The sequence below is a fragment of the Macrotis lagotis genome, chromosome 7 (genome assembly GCF_037893015.1).
Source record: "Macrotis lagotis isolate mMagLag1 chromosome 7, bilby.v1.9.chrom.fasta, whole genome shotgun sequence".
NCBI lineage: Eukaryota > Metazoa > Chordata > Mammalia > Peramelemorphia > Peramelidae > Macrotis > Macrotis lagotis.
In genome coordinates this window covers 84498337-84522193 of record NC_133664.1, presented here as the reverse complement: position 1 = coordinate 84522193, position 23857 = coordinate 84498337, and the positions used below count along the sequence as shown (strand labels likewise).

At 36.8% G+C, this 23857-nt stretch overlaps 1 protein-coding gene across 3 annotated transcripts in view; it reads left to right on the top strand.

Moving 5' to 3' along the window:
- DYNC2I1 (dynein 2 intermediate chain 1) overlaps positions 1-23857 on the top strand; it is a 123733-nt gene that overhangs the window by 44919 nt on the left and 54957 nt on the right. For all 3 annotated transcript variants that reach the window (XM_074193242.1, XM_074193243.1, XM_074193241.1), the window contains 3 exons: positions 12072-12201; positions 16512-16623; positions 21289-21380. In XM_074193242.1, coding sequence (XP_074049343.1) covers positions 12072-12201; positions 16512-16623; positions 21289-21380 — 334 coding nt within the window. The remainder of the gene's footprint in view (positions 1-12071; positions 12202-16511; positions 16624-21288; positions 21381-23857) is intronic.

Genomic DNA, 23857 nt, shown 5'->3' with positions numbered 1-23857 from the left:
ATTCTTAGTCAAACAGGAAAATATGATTTGGCAAATGTGATAACAAAATAGTTTGGCTCTCATTGTGATAAGTGACTTTTTACAAAATACCTGTTTTTAACCAAAATGTTCCATTCTACCTGATCATCTTAAGTAATCAGGAAACAAACCACTATCTTTCTTATAGCATCCAAATTAGACCTAAGGGTTAAAATCAGCTAGTATTTGTGTGCCCATAGACCCTCTGCTCAGGATGGTACCTCAGGTGTGAGATAGAAATTAAATATGGCATTTATTCATCCATCTAACATTAACAAAAGGACTTACTTTGTTCTGGTAAGTGAAAGGATCATTCATGGCATTGAACGGATCCTCAACAAGAATGTGGCCTTGATTCGGTTGAGTATGGTTTTCCTACCACTCTGTTGTCCATGATGATTCAGGTTCAGGAATCTGAAGAAACTCTAGCCCCTTGTGCTCAGTTTTTTTATACATTTATATATGAATACATACGTATTGGGTATGTATGTATGTCCATATACATGCATGTGCATACACACATATTTATATAAGCATGCAATACGTCTTATGATGTAAGAGTAAATTGGAATGAATATCCACACCTTCCTCTTCTCAGGAGAATTGAAAAATAGCTAAAGTATTTTCTTTATGAGGCAGGCTTATATTTGGGATTATAAAAAAGAGCTAAAATGAGTTTATTTTCATGTTATTCCTTTTGTTGATTATATGTGTTAAAATTTATTTAAAAATTCCATCTTCTTGAAAAAAATAAAACATAATAAGAGGGTATGTGTAAGGTATATAATAATATTATAAAGAAATATAATTTCTATAGTGGAATTATTAAGCTTCTTTAATTCCAAGTCAAATGCAAAAAAAGTGATATTATGATATATTAATGAAATGTTATCATTGCTCCAAGGCCCCACCAATAGTTTGGGATCTCTCAGGAGATCTCAAAACATTACCTAGTAGATATCCCAACCACTGCCACTGGTACATCCTCCTCTCTGTGGTTTCCTGGTTTCCCATAGGGAGTGGAATGCAGCATTGGATTGGAGGGGGAAAGGCTGGAAGCAGGCAGACTAGCTAAGAGACTGTTGACGTAGTTCCAGGTTAAGGTAAGTAAGGACCTGTGTTAGGATGGTGGTCATGGGAATGAAAAGGAAGAGACATTTCCAAGGAAGAATTAATAGATGAAAGAAAGGAGAGACTAAGGACCCAAAGATGACTCAATGATTATGAGATTTTGTAACTAGGAAAATGGTCAATAAAATTTTTAGAAATAAAGAAATCAGGGGGAGGAACTGGTTTCTTACGTGAGGGTGTTAGGGGAGGTAGCAGCAAGATGATTTTGCTTTTAGTCATAAACACTTGTGTGAGAGGACTCTGTGCCAAATGCTTGGCAGTACACATGTGTAGAACTATCCATCAGACAACTGGAAATAGGAACCTGGCTATCTAGTGAGAGATTGGAAATATATGTGGGAATACATTTGGGAGTCACTATCACAAAAGTTGAAATCATGGGGTAGGAGGGAGCTAAATAAGAATTGAGAAACGTTGAGGATTAAACCTTGGGAAATGTCCACATTTAGGGAGAGAAAATTTGTGGTTACATGGGGTAGTGTGAAAGAACTGAGTTCTTTTAGTTCTAATCATGCCACTAACTAGCAGTATGAATTTGGGTAAGATTTTTAACATCTTTGGACCTCAATTTATTCAATGTAACTATGAAAGGCCTGGACTATATGATATTTAAGATTCCTTCTGTTCCAAACTTCTATCTTTGAAGTGCTCCAAGAGAAGAGAGAACATGTTCAATGTTGCTGGGAGATCAAGGAAATTGAGGCCTGTTTTTTTTTTTTTTTTTTTCTGATTAGGAACCATCGATAACTTTGGAGAGTAGATTCAGTAGGAGGACTGAGCAGAAGTCAGGTCAAAAGGGGTTAAGGAGTCACTGGATGCCAAGGGAGCAACATGGATAGTTCTTATAAATGTTTATTAGTGGGGGAAGCAGAGCCAAGATGGCAGAGTAAAGGCAGGGACTCCAAAATTCTTTAAGTAATGACTGTAAATAAATTCTAGAGCAGTAGAACCCCCTCAAAGATAAAGTGAAACAATTTTCCAGCCCTAGACAACTTAGAAGTTCAGCAGGAAAGGTCTGTTGCTGAATCATAGATTTCTCAGCCCACAGATGCCAAAGACAGCTTGGAAGGTCATCAGGAAAGGTCTGTCACACCCAGGTGAGATTAGAGTTTAATTGATGATACATGTCTAAAGTACATTTGGCCAGTACAGTGAAAATATGAATGGGTCATTAAATCAATTATGCTTCCTTTGGCCACTTATTCCCTCCCACTTGGATAACTGTGGTAATTCTAAAGCTAATACATGCCAATGAGTGCTGATCAAGAACCATCAACCAGTACTCCTGTTTCCTCTACTGACAGGTCACAAGATTAGACAATTCTGGAAGATTCAGTGAGAAGAGTTTCTTTGCATAGCATTCTCCTCACTTTATTCAACATAATGCCACGCCATGCCATCAATTATTTAAGGTCATGATCTTTAATCACAAAGGTCAGTAGTCAGAGGAGCATACTCCATCTCAGGTCAGCCCTCTGCAGACCCAGCCTCAGCAATCAGCAGTAGACCTTGGGAGCCACTGAATTGTCATTAGCAGAAGCTGCTTCCAGAGCTCTCAATTTAAGAGAAATTAAGGAGATTAAAGGGGTCTCTTTGCTAGGCCTGAAGCAGGACTCTTGGCTTTGCCCATGCTGAGATCTAGGTTGCAGTCCTGGGTGGTAGTCCCAGGGCAAGGAGGAACACTAGCATACCACTGTGTGGCCACAGTGGAGGGGCGCCCTTCACATAAATTCCAGGTCAGTAAAGAATGCTTTTGGTCACCCAAAGTCCAGAGCACAGGACAGGAGAACAGTAAGGACATCTCCTTAGATAATACCACCTTGGAAGAACTGAAAGCTTACAGGTCCCTAGAAGTATCTCTGAAAACAGCTGCACAAAATTCGTGACATTTGAGACAGTGCACACCCTCTACCCAAGGAAGTAGAACCTAGCAGAGTTAAAAGTCAAGAATTAGGTGGGAAAATGAGCAAATAGAAGAAAAATATGACTATATAAAGTTACTATGGTCCTATGGAAGATCAAAACAAACTCAGAAGATAAAAAAGTAAAATTCCTACATCTAAAAGCTCTAAGAAAACTGAATTGGTCTTAAGCCATGGAACAGCTCAAAGAATTTTGAAAATAAAGTAAGATAGGCAGAGCAAAAATTGGGAAGAGAAATGAGAGTTTGATGCAAGTAAATAATGGAAAATGAGTCCACAGCTTGGTAAAGGAGACACAAAAAAATGCTGGAAAAAATACCTTAAAAACTGTAAAGACCAAATGTTAAAAGAGTTAACAAAAAGCCAATGAGGACAAAAATGCCTTATAAAGCGGAATTGACCAAATGGAAAAGGAGATACAAAAGCTCACTGAAGAAAGTAATCCTTTAAAAATTAGAATTGAGCAAAAAAGGAAGCTAAATATTTTATGAGAAATTAAGAAACAAAACCAAAAAGAATGAAAAACTAGAAGACAATGTGAAATATCTCATTGGAAGAACAATTGACCTAGAAAATAGATCGAGGAGAGTTAATTTTTCCCCCTTTTTTCTTGTTAAAGATTTTATTTATTTTGAGTTTTACAATTTTTCTCCCAAATCTTACTTCCCTCCCCCCCCCAGAAAGCAATCTGTCAGTCTTTACTTTGTTTGCATGTTGTACATTGATCCAAATTGAGTGTGATGAGAGAGAAATCATATCCTTAAGGAAGAAACAAAAAAGTATAAATGATAACAAGATCAGACAATAAGATATATGTTTTTTTTCTAAAAGGAATAGCCCTTGAACTTTGTTCAATGTCCATGGTTCTTTATCTGGATACAGATGGTATTCTCCATTGCAGACAGCTCAAAATTGTCCCTGATTGTTGTACTGATGGAATGAGCAAGTCCATCAAGGTTGATCATCACTCCCATGTTGCTATTAGGGTGTACAGTGTTTTTCTGGTTCTGCTCATCTCACTCAGCATCAGTTCATGCAAATCCCTCCAGGCTTCCCTGAATTCCCATCCCTCCTGGTTTCTAATAGAACAATAGTGTTCCATGACATACATATACCACAATTTGCTAAACCATTCCCCAACTGAAGGACATTTACTTGATTTCCAATTCTTTGCCACCACAAAAAGGGCTGCTATGAATATTTTTGTACAGGTGATGTTTTTACCCTTTTTCATCATCTCTTCAGGGTATAGACCCAGTAGTGGTATTGCTGGATCAAAGGGTATGCACATTTTTGTTGCCCTTTGGAGGAGAGTTAATTTAAAAATTATTGGACTACCTGAAAGCCATGATAAGGAAGTCTATCTAGCCATCATCTCTCTTTTTATTTGAATAAACATTTTATTGTTTTTCTGATTATCCAAAGGGATATTTGTCTTTGAGTCAGGTGTTAAAATATTTATAGCATGGTTAGAAAATTAAGAAATTAATGAATTCAAACCTCATTTTATAGATAAGAAAACTAAAGACTAGAATCTAAACCCTTTTAATCTACCCCTTCCGCTGTGCCATTTATCATCTGTCAGTATTGTGCTAGACTTAGAAGTTACACTCATGTAAAACAATCCTTATTTAAGTTCTATAAGGGGAGACTAAATACAATTTTTAAAAATTTTTAAAAATTCAAATGTCTGCAATTCCATAAATCTGGAAATTCTCTACAACAATGCCTACAACTCTTCCCATCTTCTCTCTTAACACATTTACAAGCGTGTTCACTCAACAAGCTGGTTGGTGGCTTTCAGCTTCTGTTAGCAGAGGAACACTGGTTTCAGCTATTATCCTTTGCCCTTGACAAGCAGCCCATCTTCTTTTTCCATCAGTTGTTGGAAGCTATTTGCTCCCTTTGCAATTCAACAATAACTTTGAAATTTCTCCCATCCTTTTCCTCTACTCACTCAATCCTGTACCTCATTGCCTTTTATTCATTTATAATCCTACAATTCATTGTATTATTTCATTGCTCTAACATTGATATTAAGGATTTTTTTTTTTTTGCAAGGCAATGAGGTTAAGTTGCTTGCCCAAGGCCACACGGCCAGGTAGTTATTAAGTGTCTGAGGCTGGATTTGAACTCAGGTACTCTTGACTCCAAGGCCAGTGCTCTATCCACTGTGCCACCTAGCCCCCCCAACATTGATATTAAAAAAGGTCATCGTGGGGCAGCTGGGTGGTGCAGAGCACTGGCCCTGGAGTCAGGAGGACCCAAATTCAAATTTGGCCTCAGACACCTAATTACTACTAGCCATCATCTTTCATGAAATTGTCACATTAAACAGCTCTGATATTCTAGAACCAGAGGGTAAACTAGAAATGGAAAGAATCTACCAATCAACTCCTGAAAGAGATCCCAAATTGAAAAATACCAGGGATATCTGCTAAATACCAGAGTTCCCATGTCAAGGAGAAAATATCAAAAGCAACCAGGAAAAAATTCAAATATCATGGAACTACAGTCAAATAACTCAAGATTTAGAACCTTCTACATTAAAGGATTAGAGGACTTGCAATATGATATTTTGGAAGTTAATAAAGCTTGGATTATGACTTCCAAAACAGAATATAATCATTTTGGGGGAAAATGGGTATTCAATGAAATAGAACACAATAAAGCACTTTTTTTTTAAAGGTTTTGCAAGGTAATGGGGTTAAGTGGCTTGCCCAGGGCCACACAGCTAGGTAATTATTAAGTGTCTGAGGCCTGATTTGAACTCAGGTACTCCTGACTCCAGGGCCAGTACTCTATCCACTGAGCCACCTAGCTGCCCTAAAGCACAGAATAGAAATAATGACTTGCAAATGCAAGACTCAAGAGAAGCATATAATTGTAAATAGGAAAGAAAAATTGTAAGGGACTTAATAAAGTTAAACTGTTCACATTCCTAAATGGTAAGATGATACTGATAGCTCATAAGAACTTTCTCATAATTACAGGAGTTTGGAAAAGTTGTATATATAGTCAGGGCATAGGTATGAGTTGAATATGAAGATATAATATCTAAAGAAATAAAATTAAGGGATGTGAGAGGAATGTACTGGGATAAATGGAAAGGCATAGGTAGAATGGGGGGGTAAATCATCTCATTAAATAATCAAGACAAAGCTTTTTCAGTGGAGGGGAAGAAGGGTGGAGGCGAAGAAAAATAGTGAACCTTACTCTCATCACAATTGGCTCAGAGGGAATAATAATAATAACATACACAGTTGGGTACAGAAATCTATCATCCTATAAGAAAGTAGGGGAGGGGATAAAAGGATGAATAATAAAAGAGGACAGACTGTAGGAGAGAAGTCAGAAGCAAAATATTTTTGATCAGAGGGGCAGGGTGAAAGGAGAGAGAATAAATGGGGAGTGAAGAGTGAAATATGGTAAGCAATAATAACTGTGAACTATGTCAAATTTATAAAAATAAGAATAATTCCCCAATTGATAAATGATCAAAATATATGAATTTCAGATGAAATAATAAAGCCATCCATAGCCATAAGAAAAAAATGCTCTTATTATTTATTGGGGAAGTACAAATTAAACTAATTCTGAGGGGATCTATTAGATTGGATAATAAGACAAAAAAGGAAAATGAAAATGTTAGGAGGGAATGTGGGGGAAAATAAGATATTAATATATTGTTGGTGTAGTTGTGAACTGATTCACTCATTCTGTAGAGCAATTTGGAATTATGCTTAAAGTGATATAAAATCATGTATAGCCTTTAATCTATCAATATCATTACTATATCTGGATCCCAAAAGATAAAAAACAAAAAGAAAAAGGACCTATATGTGTAAGAATATTTGTAACAGATCTTTTCTGGTGACAAAGAATTAGAAATTGTGGGAATGCTCATCAGTTGGGGAAATGGGATAAACAAATTGTGGTATGATAGAATACAATCGTGTTATAAAAAATGATGAACAAGATGCTGTCAGAAAAACTTGGAAGGACTTACATGAGCTAATAGCAATTTTGTAAGATGATCAGCGGTGGATGACATAGCTGTTCTCATCAATACAATGATTCCAGATAACGCTGAAGACTTGGGAAAATGCTATCCATTTATAGAGAGAGAAATGATAGTGACTGAATATTCTATTTGTTTTCCTATCATTTTTGAAAGGTTTTGAATTTTATAATTTTTTTCCTTCTCCCTCCCTTCCCTCTCCCCTCCCCCCAACAGAGGCAATTGGATAGTCTTTACATTTGTTTCCATGATATGCATATATCAAAATTGAAATGTGTTGAGAGAAAAAAACCAAATCCTAAAGGAGGAAAATATTAGACATAGGGCGGAGCCAAGATAGATGGCTACAAGAGAGGATCCTGTCTTAGGCGCTTTCTCATAAAACTTCTAAACTAAGGACTCTAACTAAATTTTCGACAGAACCCACAGAGGGACCCAGTGAGGCAATTCTTCTACTCAAGGTAACCTGGAAAAGAGCAGAAAGACTCTGCTCCCTGGGGTTGGAGGGGCGGCCTGTCAGAGGGGTGGCCCGCCAGAGCCAAAGAACTTCAGTGTCCTGGAGGCAGCCCCAGGCCCTGGGATCCCCAGGCACTGGGAGCCATAGCTCACAGCAGCAGGGGGAGTTTCCTGAGCTACGCCCTGGGGAGCACCGGGCACAAATTGGGGGAATAGCTGGGGGACCTCTGCCAGAGTGAGCGCGTGAAGCCCAGCCCTCAGGGCACACAGCAAGCAGTGTAGCCAAGGCAGTCCAGATCCAGGAAACAGAAGCAGGCCGAGTGGGTAAGCAGGAGCCCCCAGGGCATGAGCCCACTGAACCTAGGGATGGGAGTGAAGAGAGACTGGGGAGCTCTACCCCTGGAACAGGACTCTGGGGCTCTGACCACATTCAGATCCTGATCCCAGTCTAGGCCCCCCCATAGAACAGCAGGGTCCCCCCTACCTCAGCCCCATGGCAGAGCGGGGCGCATATGGTCATTCACAGAGCAGGAGGGAGGACAGAGCCTCATACACTGAGACCCTTGTGGGAGTATCCCAATAGCTCAGGAAGCACCCCAAAACAGGCTTAGGCTGGGAAAATGAGCAAGCAGAGAAACAAAAGGAACACCATTGGGAAATATTTTGCCTGTGAGCCCAAGAAGGATCAAAACACTCAGTCTGAAGATGAGGAAGCACAAGCTCCTGCATCTAAAGACTTCAAGAAAAATAGAAATTGGGCTCAGGCTATGACAGAGCTCAAAAAAGACTTTGGAAAATCAAATGAGGGAGTTAGAAGAAAAACTGGGAAAGGAAATGAGAGAGATGCAGTCAAAAAACAAGAAAATGAAGTCAGCAGCTTAGTCAAGGAAATCCCCCCAAAATGCTGAAGAAAATAGCATGCTAAAAACCAGCTCAGGTCAAATGGATAAAACAGTTCAAAAAGTTATTGAGAAGAATGCTTTAAAAAAGCAGAATTGGCCAGATGGAAAAAGAGATAAGAAAACTCTCTGAGGAAAACACATCCTTCAGACAAAGAATAGAACTCAGGGAGATTGATGAATTTATGAAAAATTGAGACTCAATACTTCCAAACCAAAAGAATGAAAAATTAGAAGAAAATGTGAACTATCTCATTGAAAAAACAACTGATATGGAAAACAGACTTAGGAAAGATAATTTAAAAATTATTGGAATACCTGAAAGTCATGATCAGGAAAAGAACCTTGACATCATTTTCAAAGAATTACTACAGGAAAATTGCCCTGATATCCTAGAAGCAGAGGGCAAAATAGAAATGGAGCAAATCCACAGATTCCCCCCCCCCCCGCCCCGAGAAAGGCATCCCAAAAAACCAACCCCTAGGAATATTATAGCCAAGTTCCAGAACACCCAAGTCAAAGAGAAAATATTACATGCAGCCAGAAGGACACAATTCAAATACCATGGAGCTGCAATCAGGATCTCACAGGACTTAGAGGCAACTACATTAAAAGCTCGTAGGGCTTGGAATATAATATACCAGAAGGCAAAAGAGCTTAGAATGCAGCAAGGCTGAATGTCCTCTTATAGGGAAAAAGATGGACTTTCAATGAATCAGGGGAATTTCAGATGTTCCTGTTGGAATGGCCAGAGCTGAACAGAAGGTTTTATCTTCCAATACAGGACTCAGGTGAAGCATAGCGATTGGAGGAGAAGGGGAAAAATATGAGGGATTTAATGATGATGAACTGCATGTATTCCTATATAGAAAAATGACACTGATAATACTCATATGAACCTTCTCAACAGAGCAGGTAGAAGGAGCTTTTATAGATGAAGCACAGGAGAAAGTTGAATTTGAAGATAAAATATGGTATAAAAATGGAGTCAGTAGAAAAAAGGGAAATGTAAGGAGAGAAGGAAAAAGGAGAGGGGGGGGAATAGGCCAAGTTACTTCTTGTAATAAGATTTTTCTTTATTACAATGAGCTATTGCAATGGAATGGAAGCGGGGAAGGCAAGGGGGAATGAGGGAATCTTCACTCTCATCAGAGATGGCTAGGAGAGGAAACAGCATATATACTCAATGGGGTATAGACATCTGGAGTAAGAAGGAGGGGGAACAGGGGGAAGGGGTGGGTATGTGAATAAAGGAGGAGAGGATGGACCATGGGGGGAGAGTGGTCAGATTTAACACATTTTCTTTTTTACTTCTTGCAAGGGGTTGGGATTGGATGGCTTGTCTGGCACCATAGGGCCAGGTGGATTCTGGGCCTAAGGGGTGGTATGGGAGCTTGGGGCCTCTTGGCCCCAGGGCCAGGGATCTGTCTGCTGTGCCACTGAGCTACCCTACAGCAGAGTCAGAGTGAAGGGAGAGATAAAATATAGTACATGGTAGTGGAGAAATATGAAAGGGAGTCGTGATCAGCAATGGCAATGGTGGAAAAATATGGAAGTAACTTTTGTGATGGACTTACCATAAAGAATGTGATCCACCCGCAACCAGAGTCACGACAGAGTTGGTGGTGTTGGAACACAGACTTGAAGCACATTTTTTATTGTTATTTTTTTTTGGGGGGGTGCAGGGCAAATGGGGCTGGGTGGCCTGCCTGGGGGCTGCATAGCAGGGTGATCGTTGGGTGTCTGAGGCCAGATTCAGACCCAGGTGCTCCTGGCTCAAGGGCCAGTGCTCTGTCCACCACCCAGCCACCCTTGCTATTATTACTATTTTATTTTATTTTGGGTCCTCTTTTTTCTTTTTTTGGTTTTTGCAGGGCAGTGGGGTTGGGGTGGCTTGCATGTCACACAGCTGGGTGATTGTTGGGTGAATGAGGCCAGATATGGGTTTGGGTGCTCCTGGCTCTAGAGCTGTTGCTCCATCCACTGTGCCACCTGGCCATACCTACAATTATTACTATTATTTTTTTTAAATTCAAATTTAAATTTTTTTTCTCTCTCTTTACTTTCGCTCAAGTGAGTCTATATTTTTTTTGGGAGGGGGTATTTTGTTTACTATTAAACAAGAATATTTTATTGTGTAAAAAACATTGTACAAAATGAGAATAAATATTAAAGAAAAAAAGAAAATATTAGACATAGCAAATTTATATAATACATAAGATGACTTTTTAAAAATTGAAAGTAATGATCTTTGGTCTTCACTTGGTCCTTTTTTTTAAATTCCACCATTCTTTCTCTGGATACAGATCGTATTCTCCATCATAAATTCCCTAAAATTGTCATTGATTATTGCAGTAATTTTTCATATGATTGTAGATAGCTTTGATTTCCTTGTCTGAAAATTGCCTTTACATATCCTTTGATTATTTATCAATTGGAGTATGGCTTTTTTTTTATAAATTTGATTCAGTTCTTTATATATTTTACAAATTAGTCCTTTGTAAAAACACTAGTTGTAAAACTTGTTTCCCAATTTGCTACATTTCTTTTGATCTTGGTTAGAGTGATTTTGTTTGTGCAAAAGATTTTCGATTTAGTGTAGTCAAAATTATCTAGTTTGTTTTTTCTTTGTTTTTCTTGAGTTTTTTGGTCTATATTTTCTTTCTTTTTTTTTTTTTTTGCATGTCAATGGGGTTAAGTGGCTTGTCCAAGGTCACACAGCTAAGTACTTATTAAGTGTCTGAGGTTGGTTTTGACCTCCGGTACTCCTGACTCCAGGGCCAGTGCTCTATCCACTGTGCCACCTAGCCGCCCCTATATTTTTTTCATAACATGACTAGTATGGAAATATTTCGCAGGACTACAACTGTACAACTTATACCAAATTCCTTGCCTTCTCAAGTGAGACTGGAGGTGGGAGGTGAGGAAGAGAGAGAATTTGGAACTCAGAGTTTTTAAAATGGATGTTAAAAATAGTTTTTTATGTAACCAGGAAAAATAAAATACCCAATTAAAAAAAAAAGTTTTTTAGTGAAAGGAAGGTGAGAAATGAGGCAATAATCTCTAGGGGTATTAAATCAAGGAAAGGCTTTCTCTCTTTTTTTTTAAGAGAGGGGAGATATGATTATATTTTTGACCAAAGGATGAAGAACAAGTAGAGGGAAATTGAAGATACAAGAGAAGGGGCTAGATTATTGGTAGAACTAAGGTTCCAAGGTTGGAAAAGCTGTGATAAAGAATATGAATGGAAAGTTTAGCCTTGGGAAGGAGGAACAATTATTCTGAGACAGCAAAGGAAGAAGCCAAAAGAAGATTCACAGAAGTTTTTAGATGAAGGTGGAAGAAATTGAGAAAATTTTCTCCAGATGGTCTTATCTCCTCAATAAAGTGTTAACTTATCTGATGAGAGTAAGAGAGGTATGCATAGGATTGTGAAGTATGTGAAAGATTTGGAATAACAAATGTGGAAAATTCAGTAGGGAGATGAGGTGAATAAAATGATGAGCAGTATTTGAGATATTAGGGTAATTCCATATCTTCTAAGTGGTTGAGGTATAGAAATATTAAGGAAAATATTAAAGGATCATGAATACTTAATTTTGTGTTATCTAATTCATTTTAAAGGACACGCAGTGCAAAGTTACTTCGACTGATTGACTTGGATTTTTCATTTAGTTTTTCTCTCTTGGACCTGCCACCAGTAAATGAGTATGATATGTATATAAGAAACTTTGGTAAAAGAAATACTAAGCAGGTGAGTGCATAATTTTTTAAATATACTCTTTATTTATGCCTTTTGTTTCAGAAATTTACAATAATTTCTGAATGAGTATTCTCCATTTCCCCCTTTTCCTCATTGTAGCAAAGAAAGAATTCTTCAAAAAAGACCACTATATTAATCATGTCTGTTAATATCTGCAGCATTCTGCCCTCCATTAGCTCAGAAGATAAAAGTTTGTTTCCTCTCTTTTTTTGGAATGTTATCTTGATTTTTACAGTTATTTTAAATTCCTCTTCTTCTTAGTGTACTTAAACAACCCACCAAACTATCAATCAACAGTTATTAAGGACTGTGTCATGCACTGGGCTGGGTAGACCCTGGGGATTCAAAGGCCAAAAAAATAAAAAAAAAACAACCTCTCCTTTCTCTTAAGGAGATGACACGTACCTATAAAAGTACATACATACATACATACATGTACACACAAACATATGTGTACACATAAATGTGGTGCTTGAGCTGTTTCCTGAAGGATATGAAGCATTCTGTTAGGTGAGAATAAGGAGAGAGTTTTAATAGTTATTACATCTATGACACCACTGGTTCTGCTTTTCTTATTTCATACCTATCTTTCATGTTTTACTTAATTCTTCATATTTGTCATTTTTTAGTTTATAATAATATTTGCAGTTTGTTCAGTCATTTTTCAGTCAGTGACATAAAGCTGTTATTTTGAAAATAATATTCCCTTGTGTTAACCAGTTGTTTGCCAACATGTCATGTATTTCTAAGTCCATGGCTTATGAAATTAAAAGGCAAAATTAAAATAATAGATGAATTAAAAACAAATTTGCCTCATTTTGACAGACCATAAAAGCTGGAATAAGGAGTGATTCTTTTTTAAAGCTTGAAGATTTGAGAAACTAAAAGGAAGTATTTCTTTTGTCAGTTATCACACCTACAAAACTCAACCTCAAGAAGTCAAAAATTTTTAAGAAGTGTTTTAAAACCCTTCATGAATGATAGGTCCATAAGAGTTTGAGTAGAAAGCTACTATCATGTTTTTCACAAATATTTCTTCATTAGAAATCATGCTTTTCAGTGACTAATGGGTCATAGAGGCAACAGTGTAATAGTATATGTTACAGTTCTTACTGAAGAGAATTGGATTTGAATCCCACATCAACCATTGGGAGTTTGGACTTATCAAAGTGAACCTCTCAGAGTCTAAGGATCTTCATCCATAAAATGGAGATAATAATGCTTGTGCCTTCTACTTCAAAGGATTGTTGTGAGGAAAGTTTCTTGTAAACCTTAAAGCTTGATGTGGTTTACTATTATTATTTTATCTTGTATGATTTATCTTATGTCTTTAAATTCATATGCATTAGTTATCTGATTTAGCTGAGTTTTGATATAACATTTTATATATCTGACCTTTCCTCTTTATTCACATCATCAGTACCTTTTCTCAGATCTTAATTGTCTCTTTCCCGGACCCTTGTAGTGGCCTTCTGATTGGTTTTCCTCTTTCTGATCTCTCCCTTCTCCCGTTCATTGGCCATATGGCTGCCAGTGTAATCTTCCTAAAGGTCAAGTTTCACCATGTCAGTCCCTAAGAATCTTCAGTTACTCCCTGTTACCTGTAGGATAAAACAAATTCCTCAGCCTTGAATTCTCAACCCTTTCAACTTTTCAGATTCATTTCTTGCATCCTACATTCCAGTCATAGTGGCTTATTTCCTGTTTTTCTCAATTTGGCTTTTGATGCCTCCCTTTTTTGACTTTATTCCTCTACAAAGTATTCACTCCCTCCTTTGCCTTTCTAGGATCTTTTGATGCCGCTCCCTCTGGAATCATTTTATCATCTAGAAATACTGAGTTGAGAGGGTTCTAGGTCCCTGTCTTTTCATGGCATTCTATTATTAAAATCAATGCAATTGTTTCCCCTTTTGTTGTACTGGGTTTTTTTCCTTCTAGAGCTCGTTTAAGGTAAAACACAGATAAACTTATTTCACAAAATCATAGACTTAGAGCTGAAATGGATTTTAGCTATTTTATACTCTTAAATCTCTAATTTTATAGTTAAAGAAATGGAGACCCAGAGAACTGAAATGACTTGTCTGAGGTTGTATAAATAATAAGTGGCACTGGGAGCTTACTTCCAGCCCATTGCTTTTTTCCCCCTGTGTGTACGCTGCAGTGCACCTCCTATCCTAAGGATCTCAAAGGGCTTTATACTTCACAACTGTGTACCTGAATATAATTGAAGGGCATCCACCATTGGGGCTCCCTCTACCTTGCTGACCACATCTCCCACTTCTTAGCATCATCTTTAGCTTGAGACAGATCAGTTTTTTTCCCTGTATTCCATATGTGACATGGTCATGTCATTCTCCCTCCAATGCCCTTCTTTTCCTTTCTACTTCTCTCTCATTTATTCTGATCCATTCTAAGTCCTCTATGGAAGCTTACCTTGGGCAGCTAGCTCCCTTATCACTCCTTCAGAGGCCATGTCTAACTCTATAGTTTACCTTTAATATCTTTAATGATTTTCCTTTTTTCAGTTACCGTGTCTGTGTGTGTGTGTGTGTGTGTGTGTGTGTGTGTGTGTGTTTCTCCTCTCCTTGATTAGTTTATATGCTATATGAGGGCAAAAATTATGCCTTATGGCTTTTTTTTCTCTCTTGTATCAACCAGAGTCTCTAATTTATCTTTAAATTTTAATGTAGATATGATTACGTCCCCATGGGTACTTCCTCCCCAGGAGAATATTGATAACCACACATACCTTCCTAGGTGGTTATTTGTGAGCTGCTCTGTCTGGTAGCTGGCCTCTTGATTATGAAAACTTGAATCAGCTGAGTCTTTGGGTGACAGATGCTTTGTGTCAGTCCATTTCAGGGACCGCAGTGGAGCCCTTTTTGTTAGAATTTGCCAGATTTACTGCTTTCATGCTGTAGCATTTGAGAAGCCAGTATTGCCTTCATGCCACTACAAAGTATGGGATTTTGGTCAAAGAGTAACTTATTTAATTATTTTTTAACGTTAAATGACTATTCTTTGCAAGACACCAATCTTATAAAATTACAATCATGCATACTTACAGGATGAATTGAAATAAGTCTAGGAACTGTAACACATTAGCAATTATCATCCTGGTGTTTGATCTTAAGAAAGTAAGTATTCACTTTTCTTTTTTTTTTTTCTTGAACCTTAAACTGAATCTTGTTTTTTATAAACTGTTAAAATGAGAGCTTTGTTAAGGGACATACTTCGTAGAACAACAAAAAAAGACACATTTTGTTTTAGGTAAAACAGTTGCTAAAGCATTTTCGTGAGATTGGTGCCTTGTAAAAAGTAGTCACTTAACATTAAATACAATTAAATGACAGTCACTCTTTGACCAAAATCTAAAATACAAAATAAGAAAAAAAACTTTTCACGTATGTTGCAAAACATGAGAGGATTCATAATATAAAGCAATAAATTTCATTTCAAGAAAGCCTGTATAATAAATGCTATGCATTATGTTCAGAATTGTCCATCTTTTCTTTGCTTCCTTGTAGATTTTCTTTTGTTCTCCACTGTGCACTGTTTTTTTCCCTTCTCTACCACCCCATGACTAGAACTAAGCATGACTATATATATTTATACACACACACACACACACACAAATAAAAAGGGTGAAATTTGATGTAGATAAATACAAAGTCTTAGTTATGCTCTAAAAATAAACTTCAGAAATACAGAATGGATCAGGTGTGCCTTGGATTCTAGCCTTTCTGAAAAATATCTAGGAGTTGAACTTTGAGGCATCAGAATGTTATGGGAGCCAAGACAATGTTAGTATGCATGAAGAGATGCAGTCCTGGACTGTGGATTCAATAATACTGTAATACTTTGTCTTAGACAGATTACAGCTAGAATATCGTTTCCTGAGCTATTGCCACATAAGGGAGGAAATTGATTGACTAGAATTAGAGTTAGAAAAAAATTGATTGTCCAGAGGAAGGGTACTGAGGATGGTAAAGATTTGAGACTGGGAAGTTCTCATCATGAGTCTTTGAAAACCAAGACATAGTCTAGTAGAAAGCTGATGGTTCCTTCTTTGTTGTAAAGTCTTCTAACATGGGTCTGTGTATGTGTGTCTTTTCTTTGAAGAATGGTCTGGTGAAATTTGGGAAGATTCATCACCAGAATGCTAAAAAATCAGGCAGTGGATGGTTTTGGGACAACAGTCCCAGAGGTTATCTGCTCAGGGAGAATCCACACTAACTATGTGAAATAATAAGGAATTGCCATAATCTTTAAAATAATTGTAGCATATTTTTGCATTTAAGGCATATGTTCAGTATAATGAAGATAGTGTTGAAAGAGATGTTCAGACTGATGAAATAGAAACCCATGAAGTATGGACCCAGCATCCTGGTGAAAGTACCATTGTATCGGGAGGTAATTTATTTCTTGGTTATTCACATTTTATTTTATTTTTTGTTTTATTATATTTATGTTATTTTATTTTTTTAGGTTTTTGCAAGGCAAATGAGATTAAGTGGCTTGTCCAAGGCCACACAGCTAGGTAATTATTGTCTGAGGTCAGATTTGAACTCAGGTACTCCTGACTTCAGGGCCAGTGCTCTATTCACTGTGCCACCTTAGCTGCCCCTCATATTTTATTTTTTAAATGTGCCTCCCCCCCCAATGTGTGTCTTTCAGATAGTTATTATATTGCTGATATAGAAAATATTCCTTATTGATTTAAAGAAATATATCGTGCTTCTATTTTAATGTATTCATTTTAACTTTGAAATTTTTAATTTTATAAAATATCATGACTATAATTAAGTAATGTATATTTGGCCATTCAAACAATGTTCTAACAATATATTTCTGTATATTTGTAATAAATAATCTTTTCAACTAGAAGTTCTACCTTTGACTATGATCTTATCTATTTCATATATGATCCTTCATGTAGATAGGGGTACAAATAATGTTACTGAAGAGTCACAAGGTTGACTCTTATTTGGAGATTATTTTTTTGTTGTTAATATATGCTCTTTGACACATTTTGGGATCTGTATGAAGGAAGGACTTCATTCATTGGATTGTTGTTCAGGCCAATAAATAGTCATTCTCTCTGGTCAATTTTTTAAAAATAGAAGTAAAGTGTAGGCCTTTTGTGAGGTATATATTACATGTACATATATGCTTACATGTACTCCCTCCAAGGCTTTCATAGGAAATGTCCCAGTTGTCAAAAGAATTCTTCTCCCTCTTCCTGATAAATTTAAAGCTAAGCAGATTTGACAGTGCTCTGGGGTCAGAGCTACTGTTTAGTACTATTTTCTTTCTTTTTTTTTTTTTTTTTTGCAAGGCAGTGGGGTTAAGTGGCTTGCCTAAGGTAACACAGCTAAGTAATTATTAAGTGTTTGAGGCTGGATTTGAATTCAGGTACTTCTAACTCCAGGTCTGGTGCTCTTTCCACTGCTCCACATAGCCGCCCCCTTTAGTACTATTTTAGATGTCATATTGGTGCTGTAGATGTAGCACTGGCTTTGGATTCAGGAGGTTGGGAGTTCAAATCCGACCTCAGACACTTGACTCTAACTAGCTTTATGACCTTGAGCAAGTCACTCAACCCTGCTTGCCTTGCATTCAAAGCCATCTCCAGTCATCCTGATTCATATTTGGCCACTGAACCCAGATGGTTCTGGAGGAGAAACTGAGGCTAGTGACTTAGCACAGCACCCCCCCCCCCCCCACTCAAATCCAATTCATGTGCTTGTTATGGCATCACCTCTCTGATGTTGTGGTGGTCTTCAAAAATGAAAGACAAACATTAGATGTGATATGAGTTGAATTTTCCACTCAAATCTTTCTGTTATGCCTCTTTATGGGATGTTGGTAGGTGAACCCAGTGTTCTGGAAAGCAACTGAGGAAAAAACTCTAGTCAGATGCTAACAATTTGCAAGGGCTTTAGATATGAGTTTGATAATGGATGTCTTCTGAGATCAGCTTAGTTAGGCTTAGAGAGACAATCTCCACTTTGATTATATGATCAAATTTTGGCAATAGCATCTCCCTTGAATAGCTGCTGGACTATAGGAGTGATTGAGAAGACCCAGATTGATGAAGTCACAGATCCTTGAAGAATTAATAAAATATAAGTTACATAGACTTTTGTAAGATAGCCTGGAAGTTATTTATAGCATTGCTTCTGTGGGAAAATGCAGTCCAAGTTCCTTCCTTCCCAGCCACAAACATTTGTTAAATGTCTCCTGTGTGGTTAAGCATTGTCCAGCATGCAGATGTGAAGAAAATTCAGACCTGGACAGGTTTCATGATAATTTTTCTGATATCTGAGAACTGGCTTAGCTTAGTCTGGATCATCCTCTAGTTGGTTGCAGAATAATGAAATTTGGGGCAATGGCAACTCCAGAAGATGAACTACCCAAGCAGCATAGGTCTTGATATACATTGATAAGAGAGAGAGCATACACAGTGATAGAATCCCAGATTTCCTGAAGTTCAGAGCTTACGCTCTCATTTGAGAAGATGCCACATCTAGTTCAGATGTAGTCCATGTCTTCATAGATCTTGAGATTACCTGGAATTGGGGGAAGAAACACAAAATTATATGATTTAAATAGATAAAAATTATTGTGCAGTCATGGAGGTAGTAGTTATCCACTGCAGATATCAGAGCCTATTTCATGGAGAAAGATAGCATTTACCTTGGAATTTAAAAACTGGGGCGCAGCAGGAGGTGATGAGGGGAAAGAATATAATCCAAGCTTAATAGATACCTCCTCTAATGCAGTTAAAATGGAATCCAATAGAATGCAAATTTTGGGGAGCATATTATGTATTGAAGGCATAAAAGTGGGAAGTATGAAAAATCATTAATTTCTTATTCATATAAGAAATTTACATGATTTTTAAAAGAACTTGGTCATATGTTTTCTTATTTTTTCCCTACATACTCATATAAAAAGGCAGACTAGGCATTATATCCATTTTATAGATGTAGATTTTGAGGCTTTGGGAAGTTATGACCTGTCCAAGGCCATATGAAATCATATGTCAAAGAAAGGGATTAAAAGAGCCTATGCCCTTCACACTCTGTAATGTTGCCTGCTTAAAAATGAACTTTTGGAAAACAGCCTCATCAGAAACTGGGTACATCTATACTTCCTTGTGTCAGTTGTTTTATTTCAGTGTTATTTTAAAATAAAATCAATTGATATCCATTAAAGGCTCACTGAGTTCTTGGCATTATTCTAGGTGCTGTTCTTATTATGAAATTGCTTACTCACTGTTATTTGCTCAATATATCCCTACGAGGGGAGAAAATTATTACTATCTATCTTTATAAAGATGAGCCCTACTCTCCAAAAGCTAATGTACAAATATTTGAATTTACAAAATTGATGAATTAGTAGTAACTCTTCATTTTGGAAAAGGAATCACTCTTGGTATCCTATAAATAATTATCTTCCTTAGTAAATTTAAAATAGTATTAACTTTACAAAAATTAAATTTTCAGCCATAAAAAATAGCACCTGATTTGGAGCCAGGATATATGGGTGTGAATCTTGATCCTTCCATTTGTAGCTGTGTGATGTTGAACAAATTGCTTTTCATCATCTTAATTCATTTATTCTACCAATGGGTAAATAAATCATTCCTACATTAACTCACAAGTTTTGTGTGATAATCAAATAAGATAGTAGACTTGGTAAGCTGTGAAGTGCTATATGAATGCCATCTCTGTTATTATTATACTGACTTCAAGAATCTGTAATTTGATATACGTATTAAATTTTATACAAAAGTTTATACTCCATTTTACTGATGCATACCACAACTTCCCTGTGCCTTAGTATATGGTTTAACAAGGTGCTGTGGCCATATAAGTTCAACCAGTGATCTTCTGGTCATGAACTTCTTTGAATTTATCTAGACAGCTTATCAGATGTCAGCCACATAGACTGTCATGCCAACCGTAGGGTTAACTTATCTATATGGGATAATAGAGCAGCTAGATGGTGCAGTGTATAGAATACTGGCCTTGGAGACAGGAGGATGGGAGATCAAATCCAACCTCAGATATTTGACCCTTACAAGCAAGTCACTTAACCCTGATTGCCTCACATCCAGGGTCATTTCCAGTTGTTTTGATTCAAAACTGGCCAATGGACTCAGATGATTCTGGAGGAGTAAGTGAGGCTGGTGACTTAGCTCAGCCCCCTTCACTCAAATCTAATTCATGTGCTTGTCATGACATCACCTCCCTGATGTCGTGTTCTTCAAAAATGAAGGACAAATATTATATGGGATAGTAGAGGTAGGACCTTAGTGGATAATAATGATGATGATGACAATGAAATCCATATGACCAAAGGCATGTTTGCAAGAATTAGCATTTGTAGGGGGGAAGAAGACTTGGGAACTGGATAGATAATGCCATCAAAGTCATGAAGACCAATGTTCAAGTACCACACCTGAGATCTCCTGGCTTTGTGACCTTGAGCAATTTAGATTATCTCAGTGGTGGCACTTATGATCTGCCTTAGAGTTTCCTCATGGGAGCACCCTATACCATTGAAATCAGAGATCTGATTTAAAAAATACATCTGTAGACACTGAAGGAAAATAGGCATAGGATATCATTAGTAGGTTTAGGAAGATTGATAACCTATTTACTGACAACTTTTTAGTTACTTTGTTATTGTTGTTCAGTCATTTTCAGTTATGTTTGACTCTTTGTGACCCTATTTGGAGTTTTCTTGGCAGAGATATTGGAGTGATCAGCATTTCCTCCTCTAGCTCATTTGACAACTGAGAAAACTGTGGCAAACAGGGTTAAGTGACCTGCCCATGGTCATACAACTAGTAATTGTCAGAGGACAGATTTGAACAAGAGAGGATGAGTCTCCTTGACTCTGGGCTCAACTCTTTATCCACTGTACCATCTAACTTTCCAAAATTATACACACTTTTGAGTTAGTTTTAGTTACCAAAATCTTCTAAGTCACAATATGCGTCTTATAAATTCTGTTTTTATCATTTTGTGGTATTGTATACTGTATAACCTAATATCTTTTTTTTAGGTACTAAAAACAACAGAGATTCATCTGATGGGATATACATAACAAAGACTGACACATCAAGATTAGCCAATTTTCTCCGGGCTGCTTGTCAGGTATAGTCAATGTTCTACAAATGATTATATTTAAAATGTATGGGGAAAGATGAAATACTTGGACTGTCTATGTTGCTTAACATTAGCTATAATAAAAATGATGTTTGGAATAGTATATTAAATATCTATGTATACATAACATTATTCAGATTACTCTTCATGTTTTGTATTTAGTTACAAAAGAAGATAAAATAACAAAGACACAATCTATGGTTACTTGTTTTGTGTGTTCTGAAGTTAACATAGACAAAAATGTAGGACAGGTATACGTATAGCATAGTGTATCATTTATAACAAATAAATATAGCAATGAAACAAAAATAAGACTAAATTTTTTAATTTCATTCCTTATAGTTACATGGATTTGGTTAAACTATGGTGAACTCTTTTACCAGATCTAGCTACATAAAATAAAGTAACCACTAATAGAACACTTAGTTCCATGTCCTAGCATCAAGTCATAAAGAATTTCATTTTGAAGATTTTACATATTTTGATATATGTTCTTTGGTTATACCAGGTCCTGTTTAGCTTCTTGGGGAGGTCAGGGAGACAATGAAGTTGAAACTTGGAAGGACAGGAGAGGTCAGATAGATTATAGGAGGATATGAAAGGAGAAAAAGGTATAGATGACAAGGTCAAAATATATAGGCCATGTCGGAGACAGAGTATTTAACCTTATCCTTTGTCCTTTAACTCCATCCATTCTGTTGCTAAATTCTTTCAGTTATTTTTCCAGATAACCCTGAAGTTCATATTTTTCTTTTCACTTACTATTTCTCAACTAAATTATTGAAGCAGTCTTATAACAGGACTTTTTAATACTGAGATTTTTCTTTTTCAGTCTTTTCTGCATATTGTTGCCAGATTAATATTCCTAAAGCATTGAATGAATAAAAATATTAATTATACTCTTTCTATTTGCATGGGACTTATAGGAAAGTCAGGCAGTCTCTCCTATCCAGATTTCATTTGCAAGTTTGATAGAAAGATCTAAGGGTTCTTATGGTACAGCAGTAAAATAGATTGTTTTAATTATGGTATTTCGTAGCAAAAGAATTTATAGTAGGGCCTCATTATCAATTACCTAATTAATTCTCTGAGACTCAGCTTTCAAAACCTTCATCATCTGGTCCCACTTGCATATCCCTCTTATCTCTGTGATATAAATTTTATATGATACTACTTACTGAGGTAAGTGTTTAAATCTCAGGCAAACCATTCAGCATTATAGTAACACAAGCCTATACTCCAACCATGCTGAAGAGATCAATGTTGATCAGTTCTATGAAGCAGCATCAAAAAAGGATGTCACATTCATTATAGGGGATTGGAGTGCTAAAGTAGGAAATCAAAAGATAATTATAATAACAGGCAAGTTTGACCTTGAAGTATTGAATGAAACAGAGCAAAGACTTAATACGGTTTTTTCAAGATAACTCACTGGTTGTAGCAAACACTTTTTTTCAACAACCCGAAAGGTTATTCTAGTCATCATCTATGACATCACCAGATAGATGATCAGTATCAAAGTCAGATTGATTATAAACTATGTAACCAAAGCTGGAGAAGCTCTATGTCATCAGTTAAAATAAAATTTGAGACTGACTGTGCCCAGATCATGAGCTTCTTATTATGAAATTCAGACTTAAATCAAAGAAAATATGCAAAATCCATTAGATTTATTATTGTTCATTTCTTCAGTCATATTCATACACCAGACCCTTTTATACTTCATTGTCTCCCAAACGGTCCAAACTCATGTTCCTTATTTCCAAGAAATCATCTATCCAGCTTATCCTTTGCCCTCCCTGCCCTCCCCTTCTCCTTTTGCCTTCATTCTTAATCAACATTATGGTCTTTTTTCAATGAGTCCTGTCTTCTTATTATGTGACCAAAGCATTTAAACTTCAGCTTCTGTATTTGTCCTTTCAGTGAGTAGTTTGAATTAATTTTTTTTAGGTATTGACTTATCTGACCTTGCTGTCTAAGGAAATCTCAAAATTTGGATTTGAAAGCGTCAATTCTGCTTGAATCCTTTTTTTTTTTTTGCAAGGCAAATGGGGTTCAGTGGCTTTGCCAAGGCCACACAGCTAGGTAATTAAGTGTCTGAGACCGGATTTGAACCCAGGTACTCCTGACTCCAGGGGCCGGTGCTTTATCCACTGTGCCACCTAGCCGCCCCCTGCTTGAATCTTGAAAGCACTCAGCTTTCACTGTCAAACTCCTACAGTAAGACATTACTACCAGAAAGACCATGGCTTTGATTTTATGGACCTTTGTCAACATGATGTCAGTACCTTTTAATTTGCTAAAGTTTGCTAAAATTTGCCATAGCTTTCCTTCCAAGGTACAAGAGTCTTAATTTCATGATTATAGTTGTCATCAGCATTGGTCTTTTAGCCCAAGAATATAAAACCTGATACTGCTTGCATTTCTTGAATCTTTGAGATTTTTGTTGTTGCATTCATTCTGTA